At 39.2% G+C, this 18704-nt stretch overlaps 1 protein-coding gene across 8 annotated transcripts in view; it reads left to right on the top strand.

Moving 5' to 3' along the window:
• Positions 1 to 2225: 2225 nt before the first annotated feature.
• YAP1 (Yes1 associated transcriptional regulator) overlaps positions 2226 to 18704 on the top strand; it is a 122906-nt gene continuing 106427 nt past the window's right edge. For all 8 annotated transcript variants that reach the window (XM_090265825.1, XM_090265821.1, XM_090265823.1 and 5 more), the window contains exons 1-2: positions 2226 to 3302; positions 6799 to 7049. In XM_090265825.1, coding sequence (XP_090121951.1) covers positions 2982 to 3302; positions 6799 to 7049 — 572 coding nt within the window. In that variant the 5' untranslated portion in view covers positions 2226 to 2981. The remainder of the gene's footprint in view (positions 3303 to 6798; positions 7050 to 18704) is intronic.

The raw sequence follows: 18704 nt of genomic DNA, 5'->3' as shown, positions 1-18704 counted from the left end.
GGAGGGAGTGATAGGTTGGTGGGTAAGAGAGAGGTTAATAATAAATTAGGTGTGAGTAACGAAACCAGAGAACCAAATGGCTATTAAGAGAATAATATAGCATAGTTTGAGTTCCCAGCTTAAGTATTTCTGGATGATGATGTGGCATGGACATCGGAGTAGGTGGTTAACATGGAGTGGAGATGAGGGTCTTTTGTAGTTGAGAAAGGTAGCACTTAAACACAGGGACCTACGTGAACACTGAAAATGGCCCAGGATAATGGTGAGTCTTTGCATGAAGAAGGTGACTCCCTATTCCAAAGTGCCTTAAATGGATAATTGCTCCAAAAGCAGGACGGGAGCAGAAGAGAGGGGACAAAGGATTGAATACATGTTATTGTTATCCCATACTAATCTGAGACTGAAATTTTATAGATGAGGAATAGTAAATTGCAAAATCTTGGTTGATGCTACAAAGGCACTTAGAGAATATAAAATCACTCCAAACAGTCTTTCAATCCACTTATCAAAGCAATTTTGTTCTCATTTTAATGGCAGGTGAAACAATATTGAACAAAGCAACCTCTGCAGTACCCTAAGCCCTTTAATTATAGTGTTCATAGTAGTAAATGCTCTAGTTAAGGGACAGCTTCTATTACAATCCCAGGTTCTTAAACATTTTTTTTCAGGTGAAGTTTCTAACATATAGTTTCTGTCCAAAGGCTTTATGTGGATTGCTTATTGGACATGAGAGAAAGAGACTGCCAACAGGATCCTGAGGGGGGTTGCTGCAAAGGAGTGGCCATGTCACTGCATGTGAACATGGACAATGATAGTTAACATTTATACAGAACTCATTACAGGCCAAAACCTCGGCTAAGTACTTTATGTCCATTGACTCGTTTAATGCCTCAATATATAAAGTAGCTGTTATACCCCCTGTCCACAATATTAAAGAACAGGAAATAAGCAACTGTTCAATGTCTCACAGCTCATTGATGGTGGAACCAGGGTCTGAACTCAGACCTCTGTAACTCCAGAACTCACAAGTTTATAATTAAATGCACTTGATGTTTTGGTATAGGGGGGTGGAGATAAATCTAAGGAGCATTAGGGGCATCATTGAGGGGGATCCTGTCTTCAGATGAAATTGAGGTCCACAGTGGTTGATTAGACCCTGCTTTAGAATCTCCAGGGCCTGAAGCCTCTTCTGCTGACCCCGCCCTCTCACACCAAGTGATACCGATCCTTTCTCAGAATTCTCCTGGGCATGTCCTGGCTAGAGAGGGAGATTATCTTTTCCCAGGGGACCTTTTCTAGCTTAAACCTATTTATACATTTGCCCCACTAGCATTGCAGACAAACTCATTAAAACAAGAAACTAGGTTTCTTTGGAATGGGTTAGTGGATTTAAAATCAGAGTGGTGTTGCACAATCCTGTAAATCTACTAAAAACACCGAATTGCTTCAGTAGATAAACTGTAGAGCATGTTTATATCTCAATAAAGCTACTTATTTAAGAATCAGAATGCAAGAATTAAACTTTTTTTCTTTCCATTGCTTTTAATGATTTCAAGTGGGCTCCTTGCACCGCCACAGAGAATCAGGTGCCTGGGGTAAGCTCCTCTCCCATTCATTTCTTATTCGGTCGGCATTCATTGAGTCCACCCTTGTGCCAGGCACAAGGATAAGAAAGACGGGGTGGGGGAGTGGATTCCCATCCCCTTGAGGATGAGAGAGGCAGGTATACAGAGGAATGCTTGTAACCGAAGTTAAGCACTGATTTTTTTTCCGCTGAGGTTTTCATGACTGTGTTGAAAGTTTCACTGCCAAAAGTTTTCATTTTTAAAAAAGGCAATTTTGTTTTTCCAGTAATCTCAAAGCTTCAAATTACCCTAATCGGTTATCCCTTTGACGGGAGGATTTGTATACCACGAAGTGAGAAAGTCAAGTTAATGTTAAAAAATAAAGACCCTTATTAAAGTCAGTGCCTGTTAAGAATATCTATTTTAACTCCAACCTATCCTTCCGGCTTTAAGCCCGCATGGCCCTCCTGCTGGCCCAGTTAGGCTAACGCGGGGTTTAAATGGATTTACACGACCATCCCCCCCACCCCCTACCCCCGACTCCTTTTGCCCTTAGCCATTTCGCATCTCGAAGCTAACTGGAAGCCCTTCAGCCTTTCCCAAGGAACTGGCCGGGAAACGATCAGGCTGGGCGGGAGGACTTCCTGCGGCCAAGGGCGGGTGTCCTCTCCGCTGAGACCAGAGCTCCGACCCAGACTGGACTCCACGTTGATCGTCGGGTCTTCACAGGAGCACTCTGGCCGGGCCCCGGGAAGCCCCGGCGGAGGCCTGGGCTGAAAGCGAGTTGGTCACTTGCGGCCAGGAGGGGCGTTGGTGGCCGGGAGTCTGCTGGAATGTAGTAACTTGCAGGGGAAAGTTTCCCTCGGCGGCCGGCCCGGATCCTGTGCGGGCGGGCGCGCAGAGGAAGGAAGAGCCGGGAGGAGGCGGAGCCGGTGAGCGGGTCGGGCGGGCGGTTCTCTCAACTTTAGTTTTTGGCGTCTGAGGCGAGTTTCTGTCTCAGTCGGGCGCAGCCGCCGCCGGGGAAAAGAAAGGGAGGAAGGAAGGAAGGAAGAAGAAAAGGAAGTAAAATCGAAGGGGGGAGGGGAGAGGCAACAAGCTGTCCGGCATCCGTCTAGGAGGTGAAGGAAAAAAGTTCTCAGGCGCCGCAGGTCCCGGTTTCTCGCAGCCCCTCCCGAGACGCAGCCGCCAGACCAGTGGAGCCGGGGCGCAGGGCGGGGGCGGAGGCGCCGGGGCGGGGGATGCGGGGCCGCCGCGCAGCCCCCCGGCCCTGAGAGCGAGGAGAGCGTCCCTCCCGCCACCCAGAGCAGCCCGGCCCGCCGCCCTCGTCGCTTCTCGCGTCTGGGCCCGTCGAGCCGGGGCGCCCGGGCGGAGCCCTCACCCGCCTGGTCGGGGTGCGCGTCGGGGGAGGCAGAAATCATGGATCCCGGGCAGCAGCCGCCGCCTCAGCCGGCCCCCCAGGGCCAAGGGCAGCCGCCCGCGCAGCCCCCACAGGGGCAGGGCCCGCCGTCCGGGCCCGGGCAGTCGGCACCCCCAGGGTCCCAGGCGGCGCCGCAGGCCCCCCCGGCCGGACACCAGATCGTGCACGTCCGAGGGGACTCTGAGACCGACCTGGAGGCGCTTTTCAACGCCGTCATGAACCCCAAGACGGCCAACGTGCCCCAGACCGTGCCTATGAGGCTCCGGAAGCTTCCTGACTCCTTCTTCAAGCCGCCAGAGCCCAAATCCCACTCCCGACAGGTAAGCTCGCCGCTCGTCTGCCCACTTCTCCGTTGGGCGGGTCCCGGGCCCGGGGCGCTTGGAAGCGGGGCCGGCCAGCTCTGGCCGGGAGACGGGGTCCGAGACCTCTAGCGGGTCGGGGGTGGGGGTGGGGTGTTCTCCGAAGAAGTGGAGAAACTGGAGGCATCCGCTGGGCCACGGTTACCGGCTTCCCACCTCCCGGAGTCCGGGACCGAGATTTGTTTTTCCCCTCGGAGTTTCTCTCTGCGGTTGCAGCCGCGGGGGGCGTGCTTTCCCCCTTCTTTCTTTCTTTTTTTCTTTCTTTCTTCCTGGGGTTCCCGGGAGGTTGGCGGGAGTGGCGGGGGAGGTGGGTAGGAAGGAAGGGGGTGGGGAGACTCGGCCCGGGCCGCGGTGGGCTTGCACAATGCGCGCGCCTCCGCGCGCTCAGCACCTTCGCTCCCGCCGCCGCCGGCTGGGGGAGGGGGAGGGGGGCCTTTGGCATTTGTGTGTGGGTGAGTTGCCAGCGGCGGCCGAGTTTGTGAAGTTGAGCCTCGACACCCCCCACCCCCCTTTCCTTCGGGGCCTCTCGGTCCGCTTCAGTCTCCTGGGGAGTCAAATAATTGTTCTCTTGTTTTCCAGTGTTGATTAGGGTTGGGGGTAGAACTAGTCCCTTCGGTTCCTTGCTCTTTCTCCCCTTCCCCCTCCCGAAAACATTTCTTTTCCTCGCGGCCCCGGCTCTTTCTGGATACTGGAGCCAGACTTTCCTGGAAGTTGTTTATAGAATTAGTACTTTCACCCCTTTGCTTCCCTTGTGCCTTGGAACTCGGGCAGGCTCGCTCTTATCAAACTTAGTAGGTTCACGTGTTGGTTTCCCAATTGTAGGCTATTATTTACAGTCTGCTGAAATGCTGTTACATTAGCCACATCTGCACGTTGCGCAGGGCCTCAGTTGCGCTTTACAGTGCCTTGGTTTTAACACAAGCCTTTGATGATACATTGCAGGTTGACTCATAGGCCGAGTCCTGCCTAGTTCAACTGTGATTAAAAGTTACTGTTTGGGAAGCGATGACTAATTCGAGGCTCGCCATTACTTTTTAATTCTTAGAGAATATGAACATTGCTGTTACGCATCACGGCGTTCGATTATTTTGTCAACTTGATGCAACAGGAGGTGAAACTATTATAAAAGTGTTAACATTCCGACAGGTCTCAGTAGATTTGTTTAGCGTAGGTTTTTCTTTCTTAAGTTTTTTTTTTTTTTTTTTTAAGAACTTGCTTCAGGCTAAACTTCAGCTTAGGAACTTTGCCCAAAAGTTAATTGGTTTTTCCAAATACTGCAATGTAGTTAGTCCGCTTGGGCTGTAACTTGAGTGAAAAGGAGAGTTATCGCCCCCATTCCCACTCCCCCCACTTATTTGCAAGCCTGTTGTATGGTCTCCTCCCGAACACCAAGGGGTTTTGGAACTCAGAAAAACTCGACCTGCTGACAAAAACCTGGGTTAAGAAGGAGGAAGTAAAAACAATTTAGCTGCTTTCCTAAACACTTCGATTTGTAAGAAGAAGACTTTGTCTTTTTCTCTTATCCCTGGAAGTGGGTTTCTGGACTCATTACGGGTCAGTGTGTGTTGGCATTGCACCCTACAGGCCACACAGCTCTGTTGCTAGTTAATATGTTTTGAAAGTATAATACACATAAGAGATTGAATTCCCCACTTTGTGGCACCTATAAGCCAAAAACAATTGCAACTGAAAAGTATACTTAACTCTTCTAGTAAATAATTGCACAATAACGTATATCCAAGAATTTAAGGATTTATACTATTGATTGTCTTAGTTCTGTTTGTTTATAGTGTCTTAACTGTTGTGTACCTCTAAGTTTGACTTTTATTTCTGCTAATGATTTCCTGATTCAAATATATTCTGATTGGAAACTCAGAAATGTACATGACATTAAAGCATAAATGCCTCTACTGATTGCTTCCAGTTTCCCTTCCTTGCATACATGAAGCTAGGAAATTCTAACTTTGAGAAAATCAACCAGTAATTCTAATAATGGAATTTAAATAACTGAATTATGAATAGTGTGAATATGGGTTTCAAACACTATTATCCACAAACTGTTGGCTATAAATTCATTTGTATATCTCTGTTTTTTTCATCATGAAAAAAACTGTTTTACAAATGAGAAAACTGAGACTCACAGAGATTAAGATAGTTGCACAAGCCAGTTTTGACTGGAACCTAGACCTGTGGGCTCTGAGTGCAGAACTTTTTCTGCTGTTACACAGTGATAAATATGTAACTGTGTTAAGTTCTTAAGTTATATTGTAATTGAACTGTTGATATCTTTATCATCTAGATACAAATATATGGTTGGGTTTTTATTTCACCATTAGGTGGCTTTGCTAGTACTAAATCTTTTGCATTCGTTAAAAGTTGTATCACTGTTGATTATTGTTTTATTGCTGGCATTTGTGATGAGGAAAAATGACAGTTGTGTTTAGGGCTTAGCTTAGGAAAAAAAATTTACTATTTAAAGACTAGTAAAAAAAACTAGATAGTTATTATATTCTTTGGGTTGTGTTTATACCTGAAACATTTTTAAAAATTTTTATTTATTGATTTGAGAGAGAAACATGGTTTTGTTGTTCCACTTATTTATGCATTCATAAATAATGTTCCCTGACTGGGGATTGAACTTGCAATTTTGGCTTATTGGGAGGATGCTCTAACCCAGGGATCCCCAACCCCTGGGCCCTACCAGTCCTGATCCATGGCCTGTTAGGAACCGGGCCGCACCGCAGGAGGTGAGCTTGAATGTAATGCACTTGAATCATCCCTCACCCCCACCCCTCACCCGCTGTCTGTGGAAGAATTGTCTTCCACGAAATCAATCCCTGGTGCCAAAAAGACTGGGACTGCTGCTAACCAACTGAGCTACCTGGCCAGGGCCCTGGGACATTTTAGAACTTGGAAAAACACCCATACTGCATTGGCCTTGCAGAAATTAAGTTTTAAAATCCAACATTTATTATTTTATGGATGTTTCATTTATTCTGTACTATTTGCCTCTAAAATATGTTAAAAGCACGTCAGATGTGTAGTGGGGAGAAAATTCACTAACATGGACTGCTTATTAATAAAATTACAAGTGTGTAAGAGTACATATTAAAATCACATAAAAGATTTCAAAATATCCATCTGCAAACCTGTGTTCCTCTGTGTTAGATATTAAATGTTGAAATGCGCCATTGGTGCTTAGATATTTGGTTGCAGTGAAAGTCTATCTAGGAAATTTCAAGGGACTATTTAAAAGGGTAGCTCATTATGGGTTGGTGCATCCTCCTGATATGCCAAGGTTAAGAGTTCCATCCCCGGTCAGGGCACATACAGAATCAACCAATGAATGGATAAATAAGTGGAACAACGTATTGATGTTCCTCTCTCTCTCAAATCAATTTATAAGAAATTAAAAACATAAAATTTTGAAGAAATTTTCATTTTAATATTCCTGTAGGCCAGTACTGATGCAGGCACTGCAGGAGCCCTGACTCCACAGCATGTTCGAGCTCATTCCTCTCCAGCTTCCCTGCAGCTGGGAGCCGTGTCTCCAGGGACACTGACCCCTACTGGAGTAGTCTCTGGCCCAGCAGCAGCACCCACTGCTCAACACCTGCGACAGTCTTCTTTTGAAATACCTGATGATGTACCTCTGCCAGCAGGCTGGGAGATGGCGAAGACATCTTCTGGTCAGAGATACTTCTTAAAGTAAGTTAAAATAATGGTGGGAGATAGTTTTATAAGGAAAATTTGTTTTGAAAAACACAGTAAAATGGTATCAGGAATTAAAATGTTATTTATTTTTATATCTTACTTAAATCTTTCTGTCAAGTTCAGTTATATCTTCTGTAATTTTTCTTTTTCAGTTTGGTATGATGTAAATACCTGCTTTAGCTTGGATAAATTTTGAAAGTTTGATTGATTCTTGTTTCAGAGCCCTTTTTTTTGTGCAATTTGGATATTCTCATTTTGAGTTTGTGCAGACCTATTAATTAGCCTAGCTCAAAACTGAAAGAATATCATGAAAAAATTTCAAACTGTGAGAATTAAAGGGCTCACATAGTCCTATGAAATATGTATAATACTACTCATATCTTTTAAACATTTTATTAGACAAGAACTACAAAATAAGTAGGACTTCTTTGGGAGTCTAATTTTACAGTATTTTAGATTGTGAAATGACAAGCCCTTTAGCTGCAGTTTGATGTGATTTATAAGGTTCCAGGCCCCTTCACCTCACAAAATGTAACAAGAAACTGAATTTTCAGGTTTGATAATATAATCTCTTACTGGCAAACTTCTTTCAAGCTAACACGTCTTCAAAATAGAATCCCTCCTCTCAGGGAAAACAAAAACAAGGCCATTGGGTCATTTATTTTTATCAGACTTTTTGTCTTTAACAAAATTGTAAACTTCCATTGAAGCTGAAAAGATCGAAATAGAATTTTATCCCCTTCGCTTTGAAATTATAGATAAGACCTTAATATTTTTATCTGGCATGTTTAAGTGTATTCAAAATTTTTCAAAAGTAGTTATTACAGACCAAAATTGTTGTTTTAAAAGTGTAGCTTACTTGGTAGTATTTAATTAGGACGAGATAATGAGGTGAAAAATAATCTGTGTTTCAGTTGAGATGTCTTGACAGTCTACTCCTAAGACAAATATAACATTTATTTATTAGATCAGATCATGCAATTAATGATGTTTTATTGTGTGAGCCTTAGTATTTTATATTAATTCACTTTTAGAGTAGGTTGCTAGTTGGTAATATAAGATACAGTTTTGTGACAGGCATATTTAGGAGGTGAGCACAGGAAAAAGTTTGATCTTGAAAAGGTTTTACAGTTTTCGCCCCCTTTCCTGCAACTTTTTTCTTCTTCTAATTCGTTTTCTGGTGTCCTGGTATCCATTTCAAAGGGTCAGGTTTCAACCAGAACAATAAAGGGCCTAAGACTGGAAAGTACATACAAGTCTGGCAAACTCATCTGCGTGAGCAAGATCATTTCTTCTCAAGCAGACATCCAAAGTAAATGATTGAAAGAGCTGCTAGCTGTGAGGATGTGTCTTTAAGGGGAAAGGAGTGGAAACAAACTGTGTTGTTAGGCGGAAAAAAAAAAAAAAAGAAAGGCTGTACTTTTTGAACTTCTTCCTGCTGGATCACATGCTGACCTGGGGAGATTTTTAAACAGCTTAGTAGCCTGCTTGCCTTCTTTCTTTAGTTGATTCTGTAGCTCAAAATAAAAGGTTAAAGAGCAACATCATTTAGCTTTCCTTAGTCTTTTGTATCTTCTAATATTGGTGACATCTACCTACATTTTCATCTTGAGTGATCTTTTTGTTTTGAGCTGAAATAAATGTTATATAATTTGTTTTTAAAGTCTCCAGTGGTTCTTCCTTTGAGCAGAAGTGTTTCTCTTAAAAATACTGATCAAGATGGATTAATAAAGAGTGTATACACATCACTCTGAACACCCCATGTTGAGTGGGGTCCTATAAGGGGGGTAAACCAGGCCAAAGTGATACGGAAGTTATACCATAAGAATGAATGTTGCAGGAGTGGACAGAAGCTTAACTGGAAAAGAAAGGGGGGGGGGGGACAAAACTGGGAAAAAAGAGAGGTAAACATGATTGTTCTTCAAGATTTTTTTTACTTCGGTATTTGAAAGTTACTAATAGGGTAAATCTTAAAAGTTCTCATAAGAAAAACAAATTCTGTACCTATGTATGGCAACAGATGGTAAATAGACTTAAAAAGTGGGGGAACTAAAATTAGGCTTATTATATGTTAAGAAATGGGAGGATTTTTGACTCAGTGGAATCATTTTTTTATATCATACCTTTCAGAAATAGACGGGTTTTGATCAATAGGTCTTGGTCAATAAAAGCAGGAAAAATTACGAATTTATTGGTACCTGCCAGGAATTATAGAGGGGTCTCCTAAAAATTGGATATAGAAGATGGATATTATTCTTCTAAAGGGTATCTGCTTTATGAATAGTATGCAATTTGGCAAGACTTAAAAAAAGATTAGTTTACATCCAGTTGTTAGCTACTTCCATGATGATGTGGGCTCTGTGAGTTGTCATAAACAACTTATTTTTGTATACCGCACAGGTAAATGATTAATATCTGTCCTGAGTCTGGGTCAAAGATGTTGAATGAAACTTTTGGAGCCAAGTTGCTTCTATCAAACAAAGTTCTCTTTTTATTCTAGTTTTAATACTTTAAAATCAGACTCTGCAATCAATGCTTATATATTTTCCCCTTGTATCTACAGAAGATTCTTGTTGCCACTAGATTAGAATGAAGACTTAAACTAGTTGTATATGAAAAAATTATATCTTACTAAACATCTTTTTAGATACTTGTCAGAACTAACTTTTAAGTTACATGTACATAATTTATTGAGATTTATACTTGTCATGAAGAAATGTTACCATAAACGGTTCAGACTTGGGAGGTTATTAATTTGATTGAAAATTTATAAATGTTGGCTTTGGAAACAACTAATTGTTGCCTTGTAACAACAGATGAATGGCCTTTTGAAATCAATTGGCCTATCCTCTATAGTTTCAAGGCAGCTTAATGACTGAAGGATTATAGACAGGCAATCATTGGTATTTTTAAAGCCCTTCCTAAGTAAGTGAGACTTTCTGGAGAAGACACACCTTAGCTTGTCAGGTGATAAAGTGGAATTATGGTGGTACTAGCTGTTTTTTCAGTGATACATATTAAAGCTCTGGTATGATTGTGAAGTATGTAAAAAAAGTTTAGCCTGTATATTATATGTAATATCTGTTCTATAGAATTTACTGTTTAAAACTAATTTCTTTAAAGTTGTATATTGAGCTTCTGTTTTAAAAGAATCCTTTCTCTTTATTACTCTGAAAATTATTGCCTTCTTCAGCTGTCTTATAGTTTTCCTACAGGAAATAGTTCTTCAAGTAGTTGGTCAACAACTTCCTATTTCTTTATAAGCTGCTGAATAACTTCCTGAATTAGTATTCTATAATATGTCTGGTTACAAGGAGTGTTTTTCTCAGATTTATTTTATTGAATCTGATACCTTGTAACTATTTCCATGTTCAAAGAACTTCTTGTATATAACGTATGATATGGGACTTTATACTTTGACTTAAGAAATATGATCCAGTGATTTTAAAAATTTGTAGATTTGCATTGTTTTAATAATGTTCTAATTTTTAAAGGATCATTTTATTTATCACTTTCTGAGTAACTGTTTATCACTTTCTGAGTAACTGGCCACAGTGTTTTTAAACCTTGAAAATTCAAAATATCTTGCAGCTGTGATCTATGTAAAGGTTATATTGAGTATCTTGATTCACAGCTTAAAGGTTTTTATTTTTTCCAGAGATTTTCAGCATTGCACATAGTATCAGTTAGCCAGTTTTACAACATTAAATGAATTTACCTTGCAGCAAATGTTATTGATCCCTATAAATAGTTTGATTTCTTTTTTGTTACATGTTATTTCAGACGTTAATGCACCACTGCCCTAATTAAGTTACATTAGAAATATATCAATTAAAGGAGAAGAATTAAACTCTATCTTGTTATAATTGCTTTGCCCAAACACGTGTCTCCTTCCCCGAAGACTGTAAACACTTGGCTGTGTGTATTGTTATCATAATAAAGATTAGATATTTTTAAAAGGAACAATTTCATAAGGAATAAAGCTACACTGGGTCTTTTGTTTTTTGTTTTACTATACATCTGGTGTAATTTGATATGATTTCCTTTCAAAAGTAAAAAGCTTTAATATTACCATTTAATATTGATTAAGTTGGGGGGAAAAAAAACAATTCAAGTTGTGATCACAACATATTTCCCTGTGTGAGGGGAGGGCCAGTCTCTGCCTGTTTGTCTTGCTATTGAGGTTGAGTGGGGAGAGAAGATTAAAGTTTGCCCTCAGCTTAAAGAAAAAAATTCTGCTTCTGCTCAGTGGGTGGGCATCCCAGGGAAGAATGGCCTGCCGTGCCACAATGATTTAGACAGAAAAACTCTGGAGGAACTGTTGAATACAGTGACAGAAGAAAAACAGTCAGAAGATAGTGAATGTGGCAGAGTAAATAGAACATTCACGTTAATTTATTTCCTGGGGAAAATAATGAGTATTTTAAGTGTGAACTAAGAAGGATGTTTAGTTAACAAAGTAGATGTTTAAATGCAGCAAACTCTCAGTGGGCTATAAGATGGTAACTTAATTAAAAAAAAAAAAATTAAAAAATATTCCTCCCCAAAAGTCTAATGTTAACTATTAAGAAAAAAAACCTAGGTGGTTTTTGAATAATTGAAACATTTTAAAAAGTGTTTTTGATTCCCTGAGATTAGTCCTCACCAGTAATGTAGAAAAATAGGTTTTACTTTATAGTTAGAAAAATCATGCAAATTAGCATTCTAAAATAGTAATGCTAATATTATGCTAATAACTCTGAATTATCTCTTACCTTAAGGCTTTGGGGAAGAGGTAAACTGGATACCTAACCTTTAGGCTGTCAAAATGTATAGTGAAGTTTAGGCTTAGGGCAAATCAAAGTGAAGTCATTTTAAAAATCAGTTGTTAAAGACTTAAGATTATTCAAACTTAATTTGCTACCTTCAGTAATAGCATAATTTAGCTGTTAATTATGGCTTGAAAGTTTAATAATAGTTAAGTAGCAATTTATAAAAAGAGTTCTTAAAGGGCCATGTGGTTCTATAACTATGGTTACTAAGGGATGCAGTTCTTACAAAAAGGGCATCTGATTCTAGGATTAATCGTAACTTCAAGCTATGAAAGGGGCATTGCTGTTTTTATAAAGAAGAATTGCTTCACAGTTATAGTTGCTCAAGTACTGTAGCACCCAGTTTCTTGGGAACAAGTACTGCCATACTGGAAACACTTCTATTTGGGCAGGGCTTGACCCCTTCTAAAAGCAAACAAAGCAGTTATAAATCACAAAGGTTTTTCCTCCTCCTCCTCATACCCCTCCCTTTTAATATTTTAGACAAGAAAAAGTGGTCAGTATTTGAATTTTCATTTTATTTTTAGCATGAGAAAAATCATAATCATTAATACATCAAATGATATGTTGTTTCTCTGAATAATGTTGCAAATTAACAAAATAATGCAAATAGAAGTATGTTAAATTATCACTGTCTGCTTTCACCAAGTATTTACAATGCTTTGCTTCTGGCTAGTGCTATTATGATATTAATGAAATTGTCCTCCCTCCCTCTTCTTTTTCCCCTGTGTATCAGATTTTATAGTTTTTAAATAAGGTGTATTTTTTATTATAAAAGTAACATGTTCATATTGTTCATACTGGACTCTCTTTCACTCTTATCATGGCAAGTCCCCACAGCACTCTTGTTGGTTGGTTACCCTATTTACCGTTTTTCTCTTTCTTGATTTGCTCACTCATAGAGTTGCCTTATCCCACAGGAATTTGCTGGGGAAAAAAGTACATGGTAGGTAGCGGCATTAAGATCTTTCATGTTTAAAAATATCTGTTAACTTTTGATGGGCAGTTTGGTTGTAGAATTCAAGGTTTAGTTACCTTTTTTTTGAGTTTTAAAGTCAACATGCCACTTTATTCTAGCTTCTAGTTTTTTTATTGAGCAGTTAAACCCAATTTGCTTCCTTGGGGATTTTAGTATTTTTTTCTTTGTTTTTGGGGGGCAGAGTCTTCAATTTCATGATGTGCCTCGATAGGTACCTTCCTTTATTCACTGTCAGGATTGCACGCATGGCTTGGAAACTGTCTTCAGTGTGAATGGTGCCTCTGAACATTTTGCAGTGCAGTTGTCCTGACTGCCTTGCGGTCCTGGGAAAAATTTTTTTTTATTTTATTAGTTTTTGTATAATTTCTTCCAGTCTTTTTTATCTGTTCTCTTTTCCTGGAATGGCTAGTCAAAATAATTTCTTAATTTTCTTACCTTTACCCCTATTTTCTTTCACTTAGCCTTTTGTTATGCCTTCTGGGAGATTCCTTCAACTTGAGCTTTTTACTTTTCAGTGGCTTTCCCCCCCAAAAATCCTGTTTCTCATTCAGAATTTCCAGGGATCCTTTTCTGAACTCATTTTTTTTTAAATGACATGAAGTTATTATTTCATGGATGTAATAATAAAATATCTCTCTGAGAATACAAAGGGAAGCCACCCAAAACAAAATTATCTTCTGGACAGGGGCCCTTGTACAGGTTCTTGTGCTAAGTGAGTGTTCTAGGAACCCATCTGTATCAGTGTACCAGCTGGCATTGTTGTGAGAGGCTGCATTTGGCTTCAGTGAATTTTTCTTTTTTGAAGACTCAACATATTTGCCAATTTCATGATGGGTGATTTACTAGTGTACCTGCCCACACTGGGGTGAATGTTCAGCAGTTTTTGACCCAAAATGGCATGACCCCTGTGCTCCACCCTCCCTATTCACCCAATCTCACCCCAAGTGACTTTTTTTTTGTTTGTTTTCCTGGATGAAAAACTTCCTCGGAGGGAAACATTTTGCTGATATGGAAAATGAAAAACAAAAAATGGCACAAGTGCTAAAAGACATCAAAATCAATGGCTTCAAAAACTGTTTTGAGCAGTGGGGAAAAACGTCTCGATAGGTATATTGTGTTAAATGGAGGGTACTTTGAAGGTGACTGAAATTTAAACATGTAAGAATAAATAAACAATTTTTTATAAATGAATTCCATTTTTTTTTTTTTTTGGTCCCCCCTCATATTGTTGGTATGTCTTTTTTAATGTTCTGCTACTTTCAGTGTCTAGTGGGCATCACCGAAGAGTGATATAACGGGGACCAATCAGGCCCTGAAGTTGTAGGGGCCCTGAATGTCAGTATCTTAGTTAGGTTCTCTTGTAGTGACCAGTTTCTTCAGATGAAAATCTGCAGTCCTGTTTACAGAGAGCATTGGTGGTGATGGGTGTTGAGACTGACTGCTGACATTTTAGAGCTGACCAGTGTGGGCTTCATCCCTGCTCCTGGCTGTGCCAGGGGTCTGAATCCAAAGCCTGTGCCTCCATTTCTCTGGAGCATAATATTTCCCTTCTCCTTGGGCCAGGGAGGGGTTGGTTTGCAATAGGTTTTTAAAAAATTATATGTAAGCTGAATTTTTGTAAATCCAGTTTGTGATTATTAGATTGACTATGTAAAGTTTCAGTTTTCTAAGCCCAAAACAGTAACTAGACAATTTCATATGATTTGACTTAAATACTGCAGCATCTTTTTTTAACGAATACTTATGTAAATGCTTTTACCAGGCAAATGATTAATTCAATTACATTTGTCCCATTTAGTGTCAATTTTACTAGTTCACATCTTCATGTGTTAGATTTTCCTAAAGGGGAGCTGTATACTGTATACGAATACTTATGTAAATGCTTTTACCAGGCAAATGATTAATTCAATTACATTTGTCCCATTTAGTGTCAATTTTACTAGTTCACATCTTCATGTGTTAGATTTTCCTAAAGGGGAGCTGTATACTGTGACACAAGGGTGGCTGGCGTTGTACAGTGCACGGAGTTTGTTCAGAGGGTTTGGGTTCTGAAATAGTGTGAGGAGGCAGGGACACTAGAGACTTAATTCCTATTATTTATGATACTGGAGATAATCATATCTGTATGTCATTTGTCTAGTAGTCACGACTTTTAAAAGTAGGGCTTTAAAGCAAAACAGCTTTATGAAGTTAGCATCTTCCTACATTCCTTCCTTCCATCTAGTTTTCATCAACATAGTTGGTAGTAGGATAAGGGAAATATGCATATCTAAATTGGTTCAATAATTATTGGTATACTTATGTAGGTTAATTCCCAGCAGTATATAACTTGGTTTTATTTTAGTATAGGTTTTTTTTTTTAATAGCTTAGAGAAGTAGCCTGTGTGTTTGTAATAGGCCATTGTCAATGTCATAGAATAATATTAATATAAAGAATTTTCATTTTTTCACAGGACAATTTTCTTTTTTACTTTTTTTAACTCAAAAATTTTTTCAATTACAGTTTACATTTAATATTATTTTGGAGAGAGTATTTTCTTTACCTATAAACTAACCATGGAGATGTAAGTAGTGAGGATTTCATGAAAACTGGGTATAGGTTAAAACAGATTCACCCAGAGGTGGTGACTGAGATGTCTTAGGACCCTTTGCTGTTAATTGTGTAGCGTAAGGAAGTGTGTTAAAATAGCCAAGTGCTAAGGTTAGAAATGAGCTAAATAAATGGCGATTTCTGAGACCCTGACTCGAAACTTTCCAGTGATAGAGTCACAGTTAGTTTACCAAGCTCACCTGGATGACTTTTTAAAAAAAATCTAAACACACACACAGGTACACACATACCCCCCCCCCGCCCCCGCCCCTTGGGGAAAAGTTGGCTAAAATACAGATGTTTCTCTTTTTCCTCTACACATGTTCAGACTGATATAGGTTATGTTTCAAAAATTGTGTAGTTTGGATGGGCTCCAGATGATGTAATAGGATCACTTTTATCCCCTCCCAGCTGGAGGGTGTACAGACTTTCTTGTTAGAACTGGTACAAATCTCCTTATGGGTGACAAAATAATCACTGTTTCCAGACAGTGATATAAAATTATTATCATTTTCTTCTGTATATGAAGACAAAGCATACCCCTTTGTGTACCTGTCTTTTCTTAAGTTTTCATTTAGTGCCCATCACACGACAGATAAGAATGTGCACACTTATCTGTCACTGTCCTGACTACTTCTCCTTCAAACACAGGGTGATTTTTCTCAAGAAAGATCTACTTGGTTCTGGATATTATGTGTTGGGTCACTTGCATGGATGGGGACATAGTTTCATTCTCCTGGCTTTTAAAAGTTACTTTCTTTGAATTCACTCTGTGCTTAGTGAGCTCTTGATATTTCATAAAAAGGATTCTCTAGGTCCTACTCTGTGGAGTTGGGACAAAATTCATAGTATGTTAACTGTCTCTCGTTGGAGAACCTTTTGAGGCTAACTGATTATAAACTCAGTAAACAGATTTTTGTCCTTTTTGTTCAGTTTTATGTATGTAGCTCTTGATGTACTTATTGGCAGATGACATCCCTTAGAGTGCTCATTTATTTCAGAGTCTGTTGGTCAATAGTCACTGTGATCAATGCCTGCAGTCCCTGCATAATTCATGCAATGCTAAAAAGATGCTATTTGCCTTGTGTATTGTAAAGTTAATTTTACAAGTTTGAAGTTATTCTGAACTCAAATACTGTTAACTAGGACTTTTTAAAACACATACTTGTTTTCTGGATATAAATGAATAACAGTTCTACATAGGGTATTATAAGTCCCTTCCATGCACTGCTTTAGAATTAAATAAGACATTAAATTCTGTTGTAAAAGTGGTACCAATGAGTAGTCTACTATGGGAGCTCAGGTGAAGAGATGGTACTCAAGTTATATTTATGGAATTAACATTTTCTTTTTTTTTTTTTAAGTATGTTTTATTGATTATATTGTTACAATAGTTCCAATTTTTCCCCTTTGCTCCCCTCAGCCCAGCAACCCCCTCCCCCAGCAACCTCCCCCCAAGTTCATGCCTATGGGTCATACATACAAGCTCTCCTGCGTCACCCTTTCATATATTCTTCTGCTTCCTTTTTTAAAAAATAAATAAATATTTTAACAATAAAAAATAACAATCCCTCCCTCTCGGACTTAAGACCCTATATAATCTTATAAAGGACTATGGGTGAATGTCTTGAGCTCCTCTAGCTGCTTCAAGCTGGACACGGTCGTCGTCCTACCTACCCTTGGGTCCAGAAATCCCTAATAAGAGTGGGAGTGTGGAGGGGAGGGTGGCCTTCCCACACGAGGAAGGATCGTGCAGACTCCAGGTCAGTTGGCTGTCCCGGACGACGGTGTGCATGATTTAACAGGCTGGCATCCTTGCTGTATTCTGGGGTCAACAGATTTGGCAACAGGGTTAAAAGACATCGTTCAGTCCATCACCACTAGATGACAAAAGGCAGGGATTAATTTTTCAATGTCCCACATTAGGGAAAAAAGGGCTTCTTTGGAGGAAGGTGTGCCAGGAATTAGCATTTTCAATTCAATGAATGCAGGGTAGAGGAGGTGGGGTCAAAGACTGAGCTGTAGAAAGGTTTTCTGATAACAAGAGTTTTTGCTCTTTCTACCTGGATGGCATTTGTATCATATCTTAAGAGATTCTTCCCTTCATCAAAATGAAGCTGTTAATTGTAGTTAAATCTGTCCTCTCACTCTGAGCATTTAAAACAGTTCTAATATCAAAATACTTGAAAAACTATAAAATGACTTGTTTTTATTTAGTGTTTGAAAAAAAATTTTTATAAGTGAGGACCATCTATTACATGAACAGTGTCAAATACAATTTGTATGCTCTGCACTTCTAACTTTATTTAGATATTGTAGCCTATTTAAGAATTATTTTGCTATTTTTTGACACTGTTATTTGTCAGGAAATGCTAGTTGAAAGTGATTCTTTTCATTTTTTTGTTACTGTTTAAATTTAGCTTAATGTTCACTTGTTTATCAAGTAAACTTTATTAGAATTCTGCAAAGTAAATATAAACTCTTCATGCATTGATTATTTCTGCTTTACCTATCACTGCACAAATTGAATTAATAGTAAAATAGTGTAAAAACTACAATTTTTTAATTTTTAAAGTTGCATAGGAAAGCTGATGTCTGAAACATTTTCTTTCAGAGATTTAAAGAATTTTTTAAATTCAGTTTTAGAATTTGTTTAAGACAGGCAGAATCAGATGGTTTAGTTTATTTAAATTACCAAAACCAGATAAATATTTGAGAGGTTGTTTATTAATCAGCTATATTAAAATAAATTATAAAGCCAATCTGATACTCTATTACCATTAGAAGTTACTGTGGAAACTAAATTTTGTCTTTAAACAATCTAGGATTTAAAATTTATTAATATAACTTTCCTGGGACATGGGGCAGTCAGAATTCTTTACCTAAACTCAGAGTAGAGTTTAATTTGATTTTGGAAGGAAGTTAGGAGTTTCAACAATGCTAGTAATTAAGAAGTGAATACAGTTGACAACAACATATTAGTCTTTTAAGATTGTAAGAGTTAAGATCTCAACTCTGTTTCATAGTATGTCACATGGAGGCAGGTCATTTACTGTTACTGTTTTTCTTTGTAAGCTGGGCTGCCATTAACAAATCACAGATTGGGTGGTTTAAACAGCATCCAGTATTTCTCACAATTTTGGAGGCTATGAAGTTCAAAATCAAGGTGCCCAGCAAGGTAGATTTTATTCTGAGGCTTGTTCTCTTTGCTAATAGGCAACTGCCTCTTGCTGTGTGCTCTCCTGACCTCTTGTGTGTGCACAAAGGTT

Source organism: Furipterus horrens, unplaced genomic scaffold (genome assembly GCF_987537825.1).
Source record: "Furipterus horrens unplaced genomic scaffold, mFurHor1.1.pri manual_scaffold_2, whole genome shotgun sequence".
Classification (NCBI taxonomy): Eukaryota; Metazoa; Chordata; class Mammalia; order Chiroptera; family Furipteridae; genus Furipterus; species Furipterus horrens.
The sequence above is the reverse complement of the archived record's forward strand: the minus strand, read 5'-3'. Positions and strand labels throughout refer to the sequence as shown.